Source organism: Vombatus ursinus, unplaced genomic scaffold (genome assembly GCF_900497805.2).
Source record: "Vombatus ursinus unplaced genomic scaffold, bare-nosed wombat genome assembly UNPS02014768.1, whole genome shotgun sequence".
In the NCBI taxonomy this organism is placed as follows: domain Eukaryota; kingdom Metazoa; phylum Chordata; class Mammalia; order Diprotodontia; family Vombatidae; genus Vombatus; species Vombatus ursinus.
This window is the reverse complement of record NW_020954546.1, coordinates 34551774-34573204: the sequence shown is the minus strand read 5'-3', so window position 1 is coordinate 34573204 and position 21431 is coordinate 34551774. Positions and strand designations below refer to the sequence as shown.

Here is a 21431-nt window from a genome sequence, read left to right as displayed (position 1 = left end):
CCTGAGCAATTCACCTTAGACCCCCCCCCCCCCCCAGGCCTACCAAGACTTGGGGAGCTACTCTTGGCTTCCTACTCACTCCAGCCACACAGATATTATTTCCTCTGTCCTTCCAGCTCTACCAGGTTGGAGGAGACTGGCTGCCTGGCTCCCTCAGCTCCAAGCTGGCCACATACCTCCCTCTTCCTCTCCCTGTACCCCAGCCAGGTAAATCTTCAGATTGTTGGTTGGACAGACAACATCTGGAGGAGAGAAGGGAGGAGGCAGTGGGAGAGTACTTCCTACCTCCTTGGACCTACTCTGCCTTTGCCCCAGCCTTTGAGTTTTCTTGCTTCCTCCCTGGTGTGGTACTCAGTATTCTTGGGGTTCAGCCTTTTTGTATGTATCCTGGATGCCCTGGGGGCTAATAATGGAAAAAGACATTTTCCCTCTCTCCATCACCAGCATAGGGAAAGGTTTCCTTCCCCCCCCAACCTCCAGTCCACCACACACACACACACTTACAAGTGGCTTGGCCACTCTGACATCTATGCTAGCCTGACCATGGAGGGCTCTGGGAGGATCTGATTTTAGGTAAGGCTCACCAGAGAGGAAACAGAGAGAGCGGCAGGGACCACTTAGCTAGTCGGAGGGTTTAGAGGGACCAGAAGTCATAGGTTCACAGATTTCAGGCTAGAAGTGATTTTAGGAATCATCCAGTCCCTAGCATAGAGCCAGACACAAAGAAACCACTTAATAAATAATGCTTGTCAAGTTGAATAGTCCAATGCTCTCATTTTTGCCTCATAATCCTAATAATAGCAGCCTTTATACAGCGCTTTAAGGTTTTCAAAGTGCTTTGCAAATATTAACTCATTTTATCTTCACAACAATCCCCTATTATTATCCCCAATTTGACAGATGAGGAAACTCTGGCAGGCAGGGGTTAAATGATTTGCCCAGGGTCACATAGCTAATAAGTGGCAGACCCTAGATTTGAACTCAGGTCTCAGCACTCTTGTCTACTTCACCACCCAAGAAGAAACTGAGGCCCAGAAGCTTTTTCCTCTGCCAAAAGCCAAACAGCTGCATCTGAGGTTCTAGATTCAGGAGCTTTTAACTTGGGGAATTCATGAATTTGTTTTTAGAATTGGTTTCCTTCACAATCTTATATATTTTATTTTATGAATTCAAAAACCTAATTCTAAGAAGGGGTCTTCTGACTACTAGATTGCCAAAAGTGTCCATCATAGACAAAGATGTAAAAAATCTCAGGGCTAGACCTGTGTGCCTGCTTGTGCCCTGGTGCCTCTATCCCCAAAAAATCGCCTCCCAGTTGTCTCATGGTCAATACTATCCCCTACTCCCTCAGAATTAAAAATCTACCTGGTTGGTACTGACATTGACATCAAAAAGTGAGCTTACTTCAGGGTAGGCAGTGGGGAATGCTTTTTCCGATACCCCCCCCCCCCCACTATCCTCTACAACCAGGATCAAGCTCTCTCAGCTTGGGCACTGCCAAGTGGGAAACACCAGGAAAACTGGGAGATGCCAAGAGGGACTCAGAGCTAGGGATGTGGAGCCCAGGTGTGGATAGGACCCTAATAATTATGTCTGTGTAGAAACACACAAGGGACCCACAACAAACTAGCTGAAAATGAACTCCAAGATTCCCCCCCCTGCACTGTTTCTTTCTCTCTCCTCACTGTGACCTTCTCCTGCCTCTCTTCCTCCTTTCCTCTTCTTCCCTTTTTGTCTCTCCTTATCTTTCCCAATCCCCTGTCTCTCCCTTTTCTGTCTCTTTCTCCTGTCTTCCCCTTTTTTTCTGGTGGTCTCCTCTTGTCTTAACTATTTCTCCCTGCCTCATCACTCCTCTTTTCCCATCTCTCTATCCTAGCTCTCTATTTCCTGTCTCTCCTCTTGTGTTTTTCTTCTCCTTTCTAGTTTTTCTCCTTACCTTTCCTCTTCTCTTGTCTCTCCTTTTATGTCTCTATCCTATCTCTCTAATCTCTCCTTGTCCCCTATCTCTTCTGTTCTCTTTCTCTCTTTCTCTTTCTCTCTCCTCCTGTTTCTTCCTGTTCCCTTTTTCTCTTCATTGCTTCTCCTCTTTCCCTGTCTCTCCCTCTTTCCTCTTTCTCCTCTCTTTCCACCTCCTGTCTCTCTTCTCTCTACCTGTCCTCCTATCTCTTTCCCTTCTTCTCTCCTGTGCCTTTCCCGCCCTCCCTGTCTTACCCCTTGTGGCTTTGTGGTGACTCGGTGGGGCCCTGTCCATGGGGCAGCTCACTTGTTGGAAGTCCTTGGTCCCGGGTGGGGATCAGGGCCCAGGGGAGAAAGAGAGGGAGGGAAGGAGGGAGGGAGCACCTGGCTAGGCAGTAGGCAGGGGAGAGGAGTGGCTGGCAGAGCACCCTGGCACTACTGGCAAGCGGGGGGGGGGAGGGAAGGGGGGAGGACAGAAACTGGGGAAATGGAAAGCCAGAGAAGATGCATGTCAGAGGGAAGGACAATAGAGAGAAGGGGAGATGAGGAAAGATAGAGGTTGGGAAAAGATAAGGGGGATACAGAGATACAGGAGATCTAGCAGGGCAGCTCGGGCCTCTCCTCCAACCCACTACCTACCTCAGTTCCTCCAGGTCCTCTCCCTATATTGCCCAGACCCTCCAGGCTGCCCCTGCACCTCCCAGACCAGGTGTGATCTCCCATGCCTTGAAGGCCTACTAGATACAGAGTGCACATGCCACTCTGTAACTAACACAGGTAGTCCTGAGCTCTGCAAATTATCTGGAGAAAGCTGAGACAGGTAGCTCAGAGGAATATGGGGCTGGGGGTGTTGGGTGGGGCAGGAAAGAAGTGAGGGCCCTACAGCAGATCCCAGGACTTAGAGACCCTCTCTCTCCAACGCCCCACCCCTTCCCCTCCCCCCTTTCTCAGGCCTGAGAGACAGGAACAAATACCTGCCCTGGTGGCCGCCTGTCCCCGTCCCAGGCCCAGTACCAGGGTTTGATTAGCTGGGCCTGGCTCCCAATGTTACCCAACAGGCTGGGGCTGGCAGGGAGCCAGACAGGAGGGGGCAGGGCTCCTGGGCACCCCTCCTCCCTCCCCAGCTGGTAAACAGCAGCTGAAGACCTGGCCATGCTGCGGCCTCGTGACTCTGGCCTCCCCCCCCCCCACTTCCATCCCAATCCCCCCCTTTCCCACCACGTGGAGGCCTGCATGGAGGAAGTAGGCAGCAGCTGTCCTTTGGTTCTCTAGCCACCCGGCCCCCTTCCTCCCTTCCATGGAGACCTGCTTCCATTTCCCTGCCAAGATTTCTGCTTCTGGCACCAAAGAGAAGTGAAGTTTAACTACGAAGACAAACTTCCCAGTGGGGAGTCGGATAGAAGAGAATTAATTTTGTCCAGAGCACTTTTTTTTTATCAGAACTGTCTGTATATTTAGGACTTTTTAATAGTTGATATTAATATAGTCTTTTGAGGTTTACTTTGCATTTCTATTATCTTAATTGTTCCACCCTCCTTGACCTGGTGGGTCTATTAACTTCTGAGGCTCAGAGTGGTTAAGTCACTTGCTCATGGTAACACAGGAAGTATAAGAGAGAGAATCTGAACCCAAGTATCTCCTGATTTCAAGTCCAGTGTTCTTTTTAATACTTGTCTTTAAGGATTCAATTTAATTCAACAAATGTTCATGAAGTGCCCATGGTGAGCACGGAACAGAAGGTACAAAGTTTAGGTGACGTATTAATTGGCCTTACCCTCTTAGAATTTAGAAGGGGAATTCTAGAAGGGGAATATGGCATATCTGAAAATCCAAGTAAATGCCAAAGCCTGGGAAAGGCCTCCTATAGAAGGTAGGCTTTGAACTGATACTGGAATGAAGTTGAGGAAACCAAAAGGCAGAGCTGGGGGTGGGGGCGGGGGAGGGGCAGAGCATTCCAAGCATGGGGGACAGATAGTGCTCAGATGGGAGGTGAGAGATGGAGTGTCCTGCAAATAGGACATTGAAATATAAAGATGAGAATCATGAAATAATAATGATTTTACCCACCTGTGTCATAGAATATGGAACATTAAATATAAGAGTAGGATAGTAACTTGATCCCAAACTGTTTCTATATGAATCCTATTAAAGGAGACAGGAAGAATGGAGATAATAATAATAATAATAATAATAACTGGAATGGGGATTGAGAGGTAATGTGTCACTGTGGATAGAGGGTTGGCCTTGGAGTCAGGAAGACCTGGGCTCAAGCTCTGCTTCTGACTTTTATAACCAAGTCGTGGGCAGGGAGGGTATTCCACCTCTTAGCACCCTAGGCAACTCTGCAAGACTATACATTAAGATTGAGTTGCTGATCTCCCTTTGTTGTTGGAGCCAGTGTGGCATAATGGATGGAGCCTGGCCTGGGACTCAGAAAACATCTGAGTTCAAAACCTGCTTCAGGCACTTGATAGTTGTATGATCCTGGGCAGGTCACTTAACCTCTGTGTGCCTCAGTTTCCTCACCTAGAAAATGGGGATCAATAATATCAACTGCCTCATATGTGAGATTATATAATGGAAAGTGTTTTGTATATCTTAAAATGCTATATAAATATTAGCTATTATTGGTCACTAGAGGGAATTTCCATACTAGGCTTTCCCCCACATTGATGAAATCAAAAGGTCTTCACCAAAATAATAATTGAAAGTTATATAATAACTTGATGTTACCTTTTTCATAACAACCTGTGAGGTGGGTAAGTAGTATAGGTAATAGCACCCCCATTTTATGGATGAATGACTGGCCCAAGGTCACACAACTTGTAAGTGCCAGAGGTAGAATTTGAATCCAGACCTCTTTCTGCTACACACTGCTTTAAAATATGAGTAAGAATTCAACACTCACAATGTCCCAGGTTCTCTCTCAGTTTTTATCTTTGAGAGTTATGATGACTTTCTGCTAGGGATAGTCAGGGTGTGTATTTGTTACAAACCAACAGGTTTGACATAGAAGGGGAGGGGCCTTGGGGTTGATTTGTCCAGCCCTGATTGACTCCTCTCCTTAGGGGCAAATGGACAGGCTATGCAGGATGGAGAGGGGTGGGGCACAGCTCATGATTGGGAGGGCACACTTCTCTGGCCCCGTGCCTTTTATATGACTTGGCAAGTCAGGCTGGGCAGAAGAACAGTAACCAGAAAGCCCAACTCTGCTGGGTCTTGCACGTGGTGTTTGTGAAAGGGAAGGTCCTGACCTCCAGCGTAAAGGAACTCACTCTGCCCACCACCAGGCGCTCAACTTTGCCTCTTCCCCATCTACTTTTCTGAATCTACCTCCTTTTCTCTCCTTTGTCCAGTTCCCCTCCCCAAGTCAACAAGAGAGCAGAGAAGGGTTGGAGGAGGTGATGGCGATCGTAGTCTAGAGAATGAAGAATGACTGATTCTTAAAATGCAGGTTTTGGGGAAAATTAACCAATGGGAGAAGACAGATGAGGCATCATATACACGTCCAGACAACTAATAGCCTTATTCTATTTTTTCAATTAATAAGCATTTATTCTCCCTCCTTTACACTGATTCAAAAAAAAAAAAAAAAAGAAAAACTTTTGTAACGTGCAAAGTCAAATAAAACGTGTAATATGCATGGTCAAATAGAGCAAATGACCACGTCCAGAAATGTAGGTCTCATTCTGCATCTTGAGTCCATCACCTCTCTTTCAGGAGGTGGAGAGCATGATAAGGTCTTATTCTGGAGATCATGGCCTAGGCCCTGTGGTGCCTCACACTAACAAATCTACTTCTCGTTGGCAAAGTCGTGTCTCCCTCTCCTCCCACTGGCTGGTAAGGTAGGATCACTATAAATGGGTCCAGGGAGCAGAAGGGAGGCCAGTTTGTCCCATCAGAGTGGGGATGCCCATTCTGCCTCACTTATGCTCAATACGCAGGTGGAGGAAGAAAGTGAAGAACAGGGCCCAGAGGACAGGGTGAGTTAGGTGTTTCCTCCTTCTCCCCTGGCCAATCTCTTTCCTACCAAGCTTGGGCCTAGTATACTGGAGTTCCCCTCCACGGGGAAGGAGATCCCCTAGCCTTCCCAGCCACTAGTACTCCAGGCACTCACGCCTTCCCTCCGGCTGCAATCTCAGCCTGTTTTCCAGGAGAATCGATCCCTCCGGAGCTGGGCAGTGGTTTTTAACAACCCCCCCCCACCACCCACGCACTCTTATGCAAGGAGGCAGATAGACATCAGCCAGTCATTTCGATCCCCCAAGTGCAGAGCCCCTTATCAGGCAGGGGGATCTCAGCCTTGGGGGCAGGCAAGCCGGCAGAGGTGGAGTGGGGAGGGAAGAATAGCTGGGGATCAGCATCAACTTCTCCTTCCCCTCCCTCCCTCTAGCCCCGACCACAGAAACCACTTAAAACCTAGCCTGGCTGCCTTCTCAGGGAGGTGCTTGAGGTAGTGAGGGCCAGGGGGTGAGCTTACCATGGGGACAGCAGAGGTCTAATCACTTCTGCCATTAGATCATCTCCCAATGGGTTGCATCCCCACCCCTTAATCAGCCTCATTCTTAGCTCAAGTCCATTGTGTCTGACTGCTATAACCCCCAGTAATGTCTCCTTTCTCTGAATTCCTATAAGCCAAAGGGGACCTTTGGGAATCTATGCTTTGGGGAATCCTACAACTGTTACAGAGAAGGATGGAGCAGCATAGTGACCTCTAGCTTGGGTGGGGGAAAAAAAAAGATTAGAAGCCTGAATATTCAATTAGCACCAATTCAATTCAATAAGCCTTTATTAAGTCTCTTGGGTACACATATACACAAATTTCTATCGCTAGGCAACTTTCTGGAGATGATCTTCTCCCAACCTAGCTAGACTAGTCTTCCCCCAATCAATATGTGTCGCCAGGCCTGTGGTGGAGTCTTTTCCAGCTTGGTAGGCCCTGGATTTGCCAAACTTAGTTCTGCCAGTGTAGGAGAACCCAGGGTTGCCTGGACAAGGCATTAGAGTAGAACCAACGGGAGTGGATTGCCACCCAGGGTCTAGGTGCTGTTGGTCGCCCACGCCTGGAGGTCTTATGGTTCCACCTCCTAGAAGCCATCTCTTCCTTGAAGACTGAGCTCAGGTCCTGCCTTGTAGGTGAAGCCTTTCTTGACCTCTGTCCAACGTTTAGGGCTCCCCCTTCCTCCTTAACTACTCTGTATTTAACTTCTTTGTATGTACGTGGATTTATTAACTCCATATTTATGACTTCCTTCACATCTTAACTAAAGTTCTATCTTCTATGAGAAGCCTTTGCAGTCCTTCCTCATCTTCATGCCTTCCCTCTGAGATCAACTCTGATTTAGCTTGCCTACATCTTGTTTGTACATAGTTGTTGGTATGTCGACTGCCCCTTTAGACTGTGAGCATCTCAAGATCAATGACCATCCCGCCCCACCTTGTTTTTTTTGAAATTTATTTTATTTTTAGTTTATGAAACAAAACAAGCATTTCCATAACATAGTAGAACGAAAAAAAAAGATGATTGCAGTCCCAGTGCTTGGCATAGTGCCTGGCACACAGTAAGTGCTTAATAAATGCTGGTTGACTTGACTTGACTATATATTTTTATATGTACTTGTCTCCTCAATTGGGATGTAAGCTCCTTACATGTAGAAATTTTTTTTCATTTTTTTGTACTTGTATCACCAGTGCCTAGTAAATGATTGATGCTTAATAAATACTTGTTGATTGATTAATCTCAGCTTTGATATATCCCAGTCTTAGCCCCAGTCTTAGCTTTCACTATTGCTCATGAGTGAGCTCTTAGAGGGGTAGGCAGACCCAACAATATATTATGAAACTTGTTTTGGTTTTCTCAACCCTGGCCCAGTTCTCAGATGGAATAGCTGGATGGTGAGAGGACCCACCCCTGGGGTGGGGGCCTTCCTATTCCCCCAACCCCCAGGATACTCAGAACCCATGTGAGCTCTTTGACTTTTCAGCCCTTAGAAGAGATGGGAATCACCAACTCTTTTCTGCTGTTGAGATGTAGTCCCACCAGGCTTTGACATTTGCCCTGCCATGGCCTCTTCAGAACCTCCAATCCTTGCCATTGACTCTGTCTCTGTGCCTTGCCGATGCCCAGCAGTGCCATCTGACTGCCTGATGTAAGCTAAGGTTATCCAGGTCATACCATCTTCCCCTCTGCAACACCCTTAGGGCTTCTGGGTCTTTCTCTGCAGCTGAGACTTTTTGTATGATGTTCCTCAATTAGATTATAAGCTTCTTGAAAGCAAGGACTATCTTCATTTTTTTCTATTAGTATCCCCAGTGCTTTGCACAGTGCTTGGCACATAGTAAGAACTTTATAAGGGGGTAGCTAGGTGGCACAATGGATAGACAGGATAGAACACAGTGGATAGCACCTTAAATTTCTATATAAATATTAGTTATTATTATGATGATGTCTGAGGCCAGATTTGAACTCAGAAAGATGAGCCTTCCTGACTCCAGGCCCAGCATACCACCTGGCTGCCCCTATATAAAATATAATAACATCATCATAATAATAATTAGCATTTATATAGCACTTTAAGATTTGCAAAGTGCATTCCATATTATCTTATTCAATCTTCATATAACCCTTGCAGATAGGTCCCATTATTATCCCCATTTTTATAGTGGAGGAAACAGGCAGAGGGAAAATGACTTTCCTAGGCTCACACAGCTAATACATGTCTGAGGCAGGATTTGACCACAAGTCTTCATGACTCAGATTTTAACACTATCCCATCACTGCCCAGAGTTAGTGACCTCCATGTAAGTTTTCCTTTTATGAGTTATTTTTTTAACAGCCGTCATTCACTCTACCACTTAGCACATAATTAACATCAGCAGCTCTCAATTAACAGGCCACGGTCTTTAATCACTAGGGATTGTAAGTTGTTCTCCCTTAGAGGATTACCAGACCCAAAATATGTTTAGGAAGGAGCCACTTTATTAAGATAATACTTTGAAACAGGGTAACCCCTGAAGGTAATGAATTAATTCACTACTGATTTGCTGAATCCCAATACAGCTGCCCTATATACTAGGATTACATTATAAGCTGTTCCCGTCTTTATTATTTTGTATCCCTATTTTCCACCCCTGGTTTGCCTGGGAATATAAACCATCAGTAAAACTTAAATTTGATCTTAAAATTGATCTAACGGCCAAGGACCAACAGAAATCCTCCGTTGGGCTTTCTGAATGACAAGATTGTGAGCTAAGATTCCTTAGAAAACACATTTAAATATGATTAAAGTTACAACACTCAGCCCCATCTTCAGGCACTAATTGATTTTTCCCACATGGGAAAAATCTTCACAAAGGCTTGGTTTACTTTGACCTTTGCCTTTCTAAAATGGCAAATATGAGATTAAGGAAAGTAAATATTAGAATGTTAACATTTTGTTCTCATGAAAATTTAGAAGATGAAGCTTGGAGCTGGTTCACTTGGCTTTTTCTCTTCCCATCTCTTCTCGGTTCAAAATGCTTGCTATGCTTAATGTCTGGCTCCCTCTTAGGCCTTGCCTTTGGGCTCGACAAAAATCAAGGCTCTCACGATCTCTGTGGTCTTGGCCTCTTTTTTTTTTCCCCTCAGAAAACTGGCTTCATTTGACCAACTGCTTCTGGTCTTTGCCTTTTTTGAGAGTTTGTCATTTTATGAGGCTAGTACTGGATGAATTTCTTGTCTTGACTTCTTTAGGTCTGGGAAACATTGACCAAATGAGCAGCAACTTGTCAGAAAGACGAGTTCCTGACTGTCTTATTTTTGATTTCTGAACCCCCCCCCCCAAAGTTTCATTTTCATCTCTCCTTTTCAGCCCAGGCCAACTCAGCCCATTGTCTCCAATTAGTCTTCTTTCATTTGTTTGGAAAAGCAATTGGAAAAGAACCAGTAAGGATGAATGAATGAAAAAGCTTTTATAAAGTGCTTTGTTATTGCTGTTCAATTGTATACGACTTTACGGGGCCCCATTTGGATTTTCTTGGTAGATATACTGGAGTGGTTTGCCTTTTCCTTTTTCAGCTCATTTGACAGATGAGGAAACTGAGGCAAACAGGGTAAAGTGACTTGCCTAACGTCACACAACTAGTAAGTGACCATGGGGTCACACAGATCCAAATGCTGGAGGGGAAATTCCAGTTCGGGTCTTTCTGGCTCTAAGTCCAAAGTTCTATCTATTATGATACACTTCCTCCAAATGGGGTCACGAAGAGTTGGACTGGATGATTGAAAAATGATTAAGATGATAAATATTTTACATAGTTATTTATGTTGTCATACTCCTACTGGGCTGTAAGCTCTATGAAGGTAAGATAATGTCTACCTTAAACTTTTTACTTCCTCAGTGTCTACCGCTTTTCTCTTCACGTAAAAGATGCTTAATAAATGTTTTTGAGTCTTGCTAAAAAAAAAATACAGGAACATAGGGTTATAGATTTAGAGCTGGAAGGAACCGCTGAGGGCAGTCATTTAGTTCAATTTCTCATTTTACAGATGTGAAGTAAAGTGACTCTCAAGGTCACAGGAACTAAGTAGTAGAGCCAGGATTCAAACCCATGTCTTCAGAAATTTTTTTAAAAATCGATATATTTTGTTTTTACATCATCTAGATCTCTCCCCTCTCATCTTTCCTCTTCCACCTCCCAGATCATTATTCCATATAACAAAAATTTAAAAAAAGATAAGAGGAAGAAAAAGGGGAAAAATTAGCAAAACTGATCCATACATTGGAAAAAAATAATCTGACAATATATACAATATTCTATGCTGGTGGAGCTTCCCCTAATCTCCACCTCTGCAAAGAAATGTGGGGATACCTTATTGTATCTGCTCTTTGGGGTTGTGCTTGCACTTTGTAATTTTAGAATATTCATCTCCACTTGTTTTGTGGTCATTCTTTTCATGTCCATTTCCATACTCATTGTGGATCTTTTTTCTTGGCTCTGCTTACTTACCTCTGAATCAGTTCCCGTAAGTCTTTCCTTGCTTCTCCGTGTTTATAAGATTTATCGTTTCCTACTGCACAGTACTATTCATGAGCCACAAGTTGCTTAGTCATTCCTTGATTGGTGGGCATCTACTTAAACCCGTGTCTTCTGAATCTACATCTTTCCATGGCCCCAAGCCTCATGAACTTGGGTCTGAGGAAGCTGGAGGAGTCTCCTTCCTAACAGAGACCTCAACAAAGGTAAAGGAGAAATCCCTTATCTTGTTTAGGTTGCACTGGATAGTTTCTTATGTCCCTTCCAGCTCAGATTTTGGGATTGTTTAGTGACTTTGTGTCTGTGTATAAATTTGAGGAGATAAGGTAAGGGAAAGAAAGCATTATTGAAAGAAAGTAGAGACAGGCATTCCTGATTCTTTGGCCAATGCTGTCCCCTGGTGGATATCTGGAGTACAACTATAGCATTGGACTTGGCAAAGATAGTGGAGTGGTTTGCCATTTTCTTCTCCAGTGTGTCCCCATTTTACAGATGAGGAACTGAGGCAAATAAGAGTTAAGTGACTTGCCCAGGGTCACACAGCTAGGAAGTGTCTGAGACCGGATTTGAATTCAGATCTTCCTGACTCCTGGCCTGGTGTTTTATACACTGTGCCACCTAGTTGCCCCACAATTAGAGTAGCCAAGCCAAAAGAAGTGTTTATTACTTCAGGGAATGGAGGGAGGAACAGTGGGAGTGTAGGTAGGGATGGGGAGGGGGCGGGGAAGAAAAACGAGTAGGAGCCTGAGAGGAGCCAAGAGCAGAAGAATGGAGGGAGGAAGAGGGAAGAACTCGAGCCCATATTGGCATTTACGTAGTTGTTGGCACTATCCCTTCTTATCTCCTACCTTCCTCTTGGAAGACTGAGCTAAAAGGAACAGGTTCCTGGGAAAGTTTAAAGGAGTAAGAAGGTCAGAGCTGACGTCAAGAGACGATCCAGGTAGGATGTAAACACAGCCTGACCTACATTTTTTTTCTCTGTGTCTGCCCATGCAAGACAGACCCTCAGTGCCTGGGGGCTATCATTTTATTCATTTAGCATTGTGGGCTAGGCCCAGCCTTTTATCCTCCTCTGCCTTTATAAGCCAAAGGGAAAACTCTGCTGAGTTTTTGTCCATTTGGGTGGGATAGAGCAGTGAAACAGATCAGGAAAGGGTGGGGTAGGTATGGAAATGACTGTGGATTAGGATGATGGCTTTTGTCTAATTCATTTCAAACAAGGATTAAGCCCCTACTGTGTACAAGACACTGTGCTAGATTGAAGAAGAAGTTTATAATCTACTGGGGATCGTAGACTGAAAGGTGAAAGGAGCCTTAGAGGTCCCCATTTTACAGATGAAGATACTAAGGTCCAGGGAAGTAAAGTGATTTGCCCAGTGCCATTTAGGGAGTAAATGACAGAGCAGGGATTTGAACCCAGATCCTCTGACCCTAAATTCAATGGCAAACTCTCCCCCTGCCACCATTATGGTATAACTTTTCCTTCTTTGAGATCCATTGCTAGTGAGTATCACCCTCTCTAGATCCTAGCAGCTTGGTGGTGCAATGGATAGAGCGCTGGGCCTGGGGTCACGAAGATGGCATCTTACTGAGTTCAAATCTGTCCTCAGACACTTACTAGCTATGTGACCCTGTGCAAGTCACTTAGCCCTATTTGCTGCCTCAGTTTCCTCATCTGTCAAATGAGTTGGAGAAGCAAATGGTAAACCACTCCAGTATCTTTGCCAGGAAAATCCCAAATGGGATCGCAAAGAGTTGGACATGACTGAAAAATGATTGAACTGAAATTCAGATCCTGGCCACAGTTTTTTTCTCAAGCATGGTACCTGGCTCATAGCTTTCCTCTCCATCATAACCTATGGAAGAGCTGGATCCTCTCCAGTTGTCCTGATCTGTCTCTGGCCAGAGGACCCAGATGGCTCTGGAGGAAAAAGTGAGGCTGGTGACTTTGCACAGCCCTCCCTCCCTCAAATCAAAGTCAACTGCAAGTTATGTCATCATCTCCCTGATGTCATGGTCCTTTTTGAGAACGAAGGACAAACCACACACACACAACCTGTGGAACATCAATATATATGCTGATGTCCTTTCAAACATCCTGGCTCCCTAGTTCATCAGCCTTCTAAACTCCATGATCTGAACCTTCATTCCGATCCAGCCACAGCCAGAGACTGACACATTCAACCACAGGAGCTCCACCTTCCCATCCAGAACTCTCAAATTCCACTCTCCAAGCACGGTCTCTAATCATTCTACTTGTCCCTTTGTCTCACCCCTTTCCTTACTGAAACCTTGGGTCGATCCACCCTACCCAAAGCAGCCTCGCTCTGGCCTCATTTTCCTGCATTTGAAATCTTGACTCTCTATTAACTTGCTTAACTTTATAAGATCAGAGATCGAGAGCTGGTTTATATTGTCTTCTACCCTGAATTCCCTGCCCTCTCTGCCTTTTACAGCTTATTCCGTTCCAAATCCTAACCACTCCACCCCACCTCCCTCTTACCTCACTTCCTATCATCTTTCTTTCTGCTCTTACTCCCATGTCGTTGAATGCACACAGCACAATCGTGCTGCCTAGAACCGTGACACATTGACGTTATGTTGTCTCAATCGGGCCCTCACAGCTGCAAAAACTCCTCCCCGACTGACCCTCTGTCATATCCCCCACACAACCAGTTCCAAACCTCCTCTTCTCTCCTTAAGCCACCTATATCCCTTTTTCTCCCTTCAGAAAACCTTTTTATTTTCCTTTACCCAGAAAATTGACGTCACCTCTTGTGAGCTGCCTTTTCTCCCTGGTTTGTGAATACCCTCAGCATTATCCCCTATTCTCTCTTCCTTTGCTGTCATCTTTGAGGGAGAGGTAGCCTGTCTTCTTGCCAAAGCCAGCTCTTCTTTCTTTGACCCCACAATAAAAATGAAAATAGCCAGCATTTATACAGCACATCAAGGTTTGCAAAGCTCTTTACTCATCTTTTTTTTGGTGAGGCAATTGGGGTTAAGTGACTTGCCCAGGGTCACACAGCTAGTAAGTGTCAAGTGTCTGAGGCCGGATTTGAATTCAGGTCCTCTTGACTCCAAGGCTGGAACTCTATCCACTGAGCCACCTAACTGCCCCTACCCATGTTTTCACATCTGATCCTCTCAGCAACTCTGTGAGGTAGGTGCCATTATGATTACTATTTTACAGATGAGGAAACAGAGGTTGAGAGAGGTTAAGTGACTTGCCCAGGGTCACACAGCTAGTAAGTGTCTGAGGCAGGATTTGAACTCAGGAAGCTGAGCCTCCCTGACTCCAGGCTGGATGATTTGTGCACTATGGCACCACTGAGCTGCCAGATACAGTGAAAAGAGCCTGTCTAGTGGGAAGGGCACTGGACTTGAGTCAGAAATTCTTTGCTTTAGTCCCTCATTTGCCATTAATCAGCTTGTGTGAACTTGGGCACCCAGTGGTGGAATCTTGAACTTTGAATTCAAGGACCTGGGTTGAAATCACAGCACCTGTGTGACCTTGGATAAGTCACTTCATCTCCCCGGGCTCCAACTTCCTCTGTAAAAGGAGAGAATTGAATGAGACAGCCAAGCCTCACCAGAGGTAGGGATGACAAACACTAAGAAAGCCAGAGGGGGCTTGACTGAGGGTTTAACTAACATTTTATTAACAAAAATAAATAGATTTCATAACAAATGAAAAGATGAACAGATTAAGGACAGAGCTAGGACACCCTCAAGGCAGGTTTAGGGAAAGACCAATGTCCGGTAAAGTCATGGTGATGGAGAAGGGAAGCACCAGGGAGGCCCCTCTTCTCTTGGGACCCCCCAAAGAGCACCCATTTCCCATGTTCTTGTCTGAACCTGGGCACAGGGCCTCCTCCCACACCACCCGAGCCCTTAGGCGGGGAGTAGGCTGACGAGTGGAGCCTCACATTCTCCCAGCAACACATCCCTCCGTAGGCCAGCTCCCTTGTCCAGCACCTTGGCCTTCAGACTGTGGGTGGCCAGGTCAGAGGGCTTAAGTCCCTCAAAGAAGAAGTCCTCATTGAAGATGGGGTTGGAACTACACTTCACCACCCTGCTCCGTCCCTGAGGCCAACTCCCTGGCCTTAGCCGAAATATGATACAGCAGCCACTGCTTCCCTTGGGTCCTACTCGGCCCCTAGGCAGCCCTTCAGCACTGATGAGCCGTAGCCGCAGCTGACCCAAGCCTGTCTGGTACTCAGCAGACAACCTCAGCTGTCCACCCCGGGGTTCCAGGCTCACCACACTCTCTTTAGTCACCTGTAGCTGACAGCACAGAAAATCCAGATGGAAGAGGGGTGGTGTTGGGGGACCTAAGTGGTGGCCAGCGTGGGGACTGGCATTGGCTGAGCCCTCCTCTATAGGGGATGGGAAGCCAGGTCTGGAGAGATGCAGCCTGGGTGAGCCTAGATGGGGTCGGGCAGGGCCTGGTTGGGGTGAGCTGAAGGGTGAAGAGTCAGGTGAGGAGGCCACATCACTCTCCAGGGCCAAGCAGAGACGCAGATCTGGAGTTGAGAGGTGCAGTCGGGACTTGATTGGGGGCTCCTCCAACGCAGAGGTCACTGGGGCCATGTGGAAAAGGGACTCTCGGCGCCGGGTATGGGGGCTCTCCAGAAGAAAGGACCAGCCTTCCCGTCCAGCCAGATGGGGCAGGGAGCAGGTTCCATGGAGTTCTTGCCCCCTAGTCCAGCCTGTTTCTCTCTCTGTCCCGGGTTCAGAGCCCCCCATGTCTGGGAGCCTGGGGGGGATAAAAAACTGGGGTATTCGGTCTGGGGTTAGGACATTGGGACAAGCAGAAGAGTAAGTCCCAGGGGGCTTTCTTCTGGGGAATAAGATATGGGGCCTCCATGGTGTTCCAGGCTTTACCCTCTCTCCCTTGTAGCCCGCTTTCTCCAAAAGCCACATGGAAGAAGGGGAGGCACAGAGTTAGGGGAGTGAGGGAGGAAGATGGGAGAGTCCAAGTGCACAGTCGCTGGCTGAAGGTGCTGGGCTAGGAGGGAGAAAAATAGAATCAGGAGGTGTGTACTGCTGTCCTAATACTGATAATTCAGGGTGGGGCTGAGGTGCCTACTTCCCCATTTTCTCCCACCTCCATCCCTCCCCTCTCTCATTTTCCATACTCAGTCTCTGGCTACCTTCTGAACAGAAAGTGATAAATGAAATGATAGTTAAGAGCAAGGGATACCACTAGCTAGCTCCCAGACATTTAGATTCATGGAAATGGATAATTACACATGTTCACAGGCGTACACACCAACAGCAGAGACAGAAGAGCGTAGACCAGCACAGGCACAGAGAGAGAGGTACCCACAGCCATGGACATCGGCATACGCACATAGGTAAGCTTGGACAGGCAGACACACTGTTATACTTGTATACAGGGACTAGTAGAATGGAAGCTCTCTGAGGGTAGGGACTGTCATTTTTTGGTCTTAGTATCTCCAGTGCCTAGCAGAGTATCTGGACTATTTGTTGTGTTTTTCAGTCATGTCCAACTCTTTTGTGACCCCATTTGGGTTTTCTTGGCAAAGATACTAGAGTGGTTTGTCGTTTCCTTCTCCAGCTTATTTTCCCTATGATAAAACTGGGGCAAACAGGGTCAAGTGACTTGTCCAGGGTCACACAGCTACTAAGTGTCTGAGGTCAGATTTGAACTCAGGAAGATGAGTCTTTCTGACTCCAGGTCCATCACTCTGCCACCTAGTGCCCCGTAGTAGATTTTTATTAAATACTTGTGAAAATGAATTGAATTGACAGGCACGGATGGACATATATGTGTGTACACACACACAGACATACAGACACACACACAGAAATACATTCACACAGCCAGCAACAGACATAGGCACACATATACAAAAGGACATAAGCACATATCAGATAGAATGTCCTTTCCATAGAGAAATAGCAACACATCAGGATAGTTGGGCTGTAGGCAGCCAGGTAGCACAGTGGATAGATGTCTGGCCTTGGAGTTAAGAAGACCCTAGTTCAATTCCTCCCCCCAGACACTTACTGGCTGTGTGACTCTAGGTAAGTCACATAACCTTTCTCCATCTTAGTTTCCTCATCTGTGAAATTGAACTCAGTGGCTTCTAAGTTCCAAATCCATGAACATTGGATGAAAGGGCCAAATGCATGCACGCAAGCATATTGCCCGAGCCATATGATTTTAGATTAATTAATAGCATAAGGATAAAGACAAACACCAGTCCAGGGCCAGACATACACACCTGGACCCCAGTAAACACCTACAGGCCTAGACATAATCAGGCATACCCATCCTTTCCCTGCAGCTCCTCCACACCCCCTCCTACTCAGAGATCTCATGGCTCCTACTTTGGCCTGGTCTGATCATCCCTCAGTCTTCCTCTGTCTCTGCTGGTAACCCCATCCCTGGTTGCCCCCTCTTCCCAGGGAGGAATCAATGTCAGCCCTAGCCCTCAGTCCCAATCTCTGCCACACCTGCAGCTCTCCAGATCCACAGATCTATTCGGCTGAATTTCCTCGTGGCCAGACTTGAACTTGTCTTCTGAACTCCTTTAATGACCTAAGGTGATTTGAAGGTGGTGGAAGAGGAGGGGCTCTTTCCCTTATTCCAGATCCTCTCGCAAAGTCCTGATGCACCTGGAGCCTATGGGGCGTGTTGGTCCAAGGGCAGCGTCTGTCCTTCTTCCCCATCCCCTCCCTTTCTCACTTCCTGTCCCACCAGCCAGTGGGAACCTGTTATTGAAAGCCAAGCACAAAGGAAGCATTCATTAATTTTTTCCCCCACCCCCCCAGATATTGTTACGCAGGGAGCTTCTGTTCCTCTTTCAGCTTTATTAAATAACCCCCTCACTCCCATTTCCAGGTCTCCATGATCTCTTTCCGGAGGCTGACCACCTTCTGTATTCCTGGGGCCTTTCCACCCTTATCCCCAGGGTACCCCACACACCTGGCTGTAGCCACTCTACTGGTTCTCCCCATTGGCTACTTTTGGTTACTGTCAGTTTGTCAGAGTGTCTCTGAGGGTGCCCCGGAGTTGCTAAGCTCACCTGTTGCTCGCTGTCTTGCTCATGGGCCCTGGAGAGTGGGGGAAAGGGGCGAAGGTACAAATTCTCTCCCCTGCTCATTCCTCTAGCTCTGTCTTTCTGGGAGGAGCCAGCAGGGGCTGCTGCTGCCAAGTCTGACCTGTTTTCCTGAATAAACACTGAAACTCTGTGTCTGGGACCATTGGCCCGGCCTCCTTAACCCCTTCCTCCAGGCAGGGTCTGGGGCTATCCCTCCTCTCTCAGAAAACTCTCAGGGAGAGGGAGGAGATGGGCTTACTTAACCTCCACCTCCATCTATTATGGAAGATTCACTGGTAACTCTTAACCTTGGGAAAGGGAACGGGTACCAGGAGCTCCCATCGCTCCATCTCTTACAGTCACTGTGCCTAGGTCCTTGTGAGTCTACTCCCACATTGATTACATAGATAACCTAGTCCTGTCCTCAGCCTTGGTAAAAATCTAGCCCCTAAGCCCATCCTAAAAGTCCACACTCTTTTTTTTTTCTTTTGCAAGGGCCCTCTAATCAAACATCTGTCCGGGCACACAGTACCTATCAAACAGTACCAGAGAGGACTTCTGGGTCATCCTGTCCAGTCTCTTGCAGTAGTGCGCTATGGTGAAGGGAGCACAGCCCCCTCTCTTTAAATAATCAAGGGAATTGGTGAAATTTCTCATTCCTCTCTGGGCTCCAATTCACAGGCCAGTGTCTCTCAAATTTGGGAAGGATGACAGAGCTGGGGGATATTGGGAAGTCAGGGCCCTCAGCTCCAAGGAGTGGGAAGAACTCAGAAGGGCCCAGGCACCCTTGATCTTGGCTGCTTCTGAATCTCTTTTTGCAGCCCCAGAATACTGGACGGCGGTATTCAGAGAAGGAAGAAAGTGAATACATGTATAAGGTGGAGAGGAAACAGTAGCTCAGGATGTGGGGGCCGGGCAGGATAGAGGAAAAGGAAGGAATTCAAAGGGAAGGAGAGGCTGAGTGTCTTTATAGCATCTGGAGGCCCTTCAAGAGGGTCTCTCGGTCCTGGAGCTTCTCTTGGGATCTGGGGAGCCTCCTAGGAGGTCTGTCCTGGATCGTTGTGTGAAGTCTTATCAAGGGTTCCACCCTACCAGGGACCTCATTTTCTCCTTTGCTTGTGTTCTGCTCTGAGCCTGGGTTAGTCAGCATCTCCAAGTTTTTCCTCGTGTCTGACCAAAAGGACCAACCAAAGAATCAGCAGAGAGAAGTGAACATCCGGAGAGAAGTAGCCTGGGTTGGTTGTCTCAGGTTGGTGAGCTTGAGTGTATCACTTAAATTTTATAGACAAACTCCAATCAGTGATAATATGTAGATACCAGTCAAAATTACACATGGGCTATCTATGTGACCTGGGGGCTGTGTGACTCTTAGCCTCTCTGGGTTTCAGTTTTCTCATCTGGAAAATGAGGGAACTGGACTAGGGTCTTTTTCAGTCTTGACATTCTGTGATGTGAAAGGATTTTTGACTGGTAATGCACTCTAATAGGAAGCGCTTTGGTGTCAAAGAGTTATACCGTGAGTAACACTTGAATTTCTATTTGGCAATGTAGTGAGTTACTCCAAGTGAACTAAAGGCCTCTGAGTGTCTGTGTTGAAGGTGATTGGTCAGTCACCATTGTGAGAGATGATCTCTGAGAATTTCTCAGGAATGAAGCCTCTTCAGGGAGTTAATTGCTTCTTGTTCTGTCAAAACACTTGCAGCTGGTTGACCTTGTAAAGAAACATGCTTTTCAACTTTATCAGACCTCCTCCTTCCTCTCTAAAACTATTTACTCTAAAAAGAAAAAGAAAAAGAAAAAGAAAACCTCCCATCTCCAGGCAAGTTGTAACAAGTGTCCTTGTTCTTTGTTGCTGGGGTAGATTGCCTGGAATAGGTTGTACCCTCAGAGCTTGCATTAATGAGCCCTGAGGAGGGGGGGCTGGGAAAGGGGATTGTGCTAGGACCTATATAACCTGTTGATCTGAACACACCTCTGCTCTCTTCAGTCAGCGCCAATTTTTTGGTTCTCTGAGGGAGCCCTTTCTCAAGAAAGCTAATAAATGAATTTTTCTTTTTGCTAATACCTCTGAGTCTCCGATTCATTGATAAGGGTCTCTGTACCCCACACACCATGGACCCCGGAGATCTTGATATCATCCCACGTGAACCTATGTGAATTACCATACAAATGATTTTCGTCATTTGATGGTTCAGTGCTTTTGATGGTTGAACAAGTATGTTTGTTTATTTGTTCAGTTTATTACTGGTGACCCTTGGATGTGACAGGTGCATTGAGACTCACGGCTTGCCCATTGTTAACCTTTGCCCAGCTTGATGTAATAGTGAGTTTGCGTTTTTTTTTTTTTGAGGGAGACAGCATTGGAATGGGGGGAGCACTGGACTGAGGAGCCAAGAAGCCCGAGTTTTGGTCCAGGTTCTGCAACTAGCTGTGTCTTTGGGCAAGTCACTTCACCTTTCTAGACCTCAGTTTCCTAATCTGCAAAACGTAAGGATTAGCAAAATTCCCACCTTGTACAAGAGCCCTTTTTGGTCTTCCTTCCTCCCTGCCTCTCACTTCCCTGTTAGGTTACCTTCTATTTTCATTGTATATAACTTGTATGTTTGCAAATTGTCTCCCTCATTCAAATGTGAGCTCCTTCAGGGCAGGGACTGTATTTGCCTTTGTAGTCTCCAGAGCCTGACACATTGCCTGACATATGGTAATAAATGCTCATTGATTGACTGACTGACTGGACCAGACCAGAGAGCCTCTAAAATCCCTGTGAATGTACACCAGCAACCCAGGACTGAAAATTGAATAGGGATCAAACAGCTTATACAATCTGTACTTGATTAGTTGAAAGTTGATTACATTACATAGGGGTTAGTTGGGCTATAGTAGCCATATAGGTGCCATCTGGTTAAGCCAAGGGGATCCTAGGGGACCTGGGATGCAAATTATTTGCTTATTGGAAAGGTCAGATCCCTGTCTTGGCCCAGTCACTCTTGACAGGGTCACAAAACCAGGAGGAATTAGAGGAAGAAGCAGGAGGAGGGGTGCGCGCGCGTGTGTGCATGTGTGTGTGTGTATATATATATATATGTTCTATGTGTGTGTACAGGTGCATGTGTGTGTGTGTGTGTGTGAAAAGAACTCCACCTTGAAGTAACTAGGCTTCAGTGTGGAACTCCCATCTAGCTGCTCTGAAAGGAATGGAGAGCTAAGCAGGCCAGAGGTTCAGATCAATAGTTCTGATTCCCAGATAGAGAGAGGCCTGTGGGGTAATGATTCTATAATTTGAGTGGTAGATGGAGCTGTGGGAATTTATTCTTTCTCTCTCTCTGTCTCTCTCTCACACATTTCTCTCTCTCTCTCTCTCTCTCTCTCTCTCTCTCTCTCTCTCTCTCT

The 21431-nt window shown here is 46.4% G+C and overlaps 2 protein-coding genes across 9 annotated transcripts in view; both read right to left on the bottom strand.

Annotated features, from left to right (window-relative positions):
- Positions 1-2946, bottom strand: part of LOC114043223 (nuclear receptor ROR-gamma-like) — a 32610-nt gene extending 29664 nt beyond the window's left edge. Inside the window, exons 1-2 of one of the 7 annotated variants that reach the window (XM_027862258.1) lie at positions 2212-2295; positions 177-242 (exon numbers count right to left, since the gene is read on the bottom strand). In XM_027862258.1, the coding sequence (XP_027718059.1) occupies positions 177-242; positions 2212-2251 (106 nt within the window). In that variant the 5' untranslated portion in view covers positions 2252-2295. Of the gene's footprint in view, positions 1-79; positions 116-176; positions 243-2211; positions 2297-2930 lie in introns of those variants that run through there. The other 6 variants (XM_027862259.1, XM_027862256.1, XM_027862262.1 and 3 more) reach the window with 6 other exon arrangements.
- An 11671-nt stretch (positions 2947-14617) lies between these two features.
- LOC114042810 (C2 calcium-dependent domain-containing protein 4D-like) lies at positions 14618-18744 on the bottom strand. Of its 2 annotated transcripts, none has more exons than XM_027861537.1 (3): positions 18027-18744; positions 17455-17712; positions 14618-15979 (listed from the first exon to the last, which is right to left on the bottom strand). In XM_027861537.1, exon 3 carries the CDS (start codon positions 15892-15894, stop codon positions 14863-14865), a length of 1032 nt encoding a protein of 343 aa, XP_027717338.1. In that variant the 5' UTR covers positions 15895-15979; positions 17455-17712; positions 18027-18744; the 3' UTR covers positions 14618-14862. The 2 variants fall into 2 exon arrangements, with proteins under 2 accessions (XP_027717338.1, XP_027717339.1); XM_027861538.1 differs by lacking the exon at positions 18027-18744 and adding an exon at positions 17927-18013.
- Between the last annotated feature and the right edge of the window lie 2687 nt (positions 18745-21431).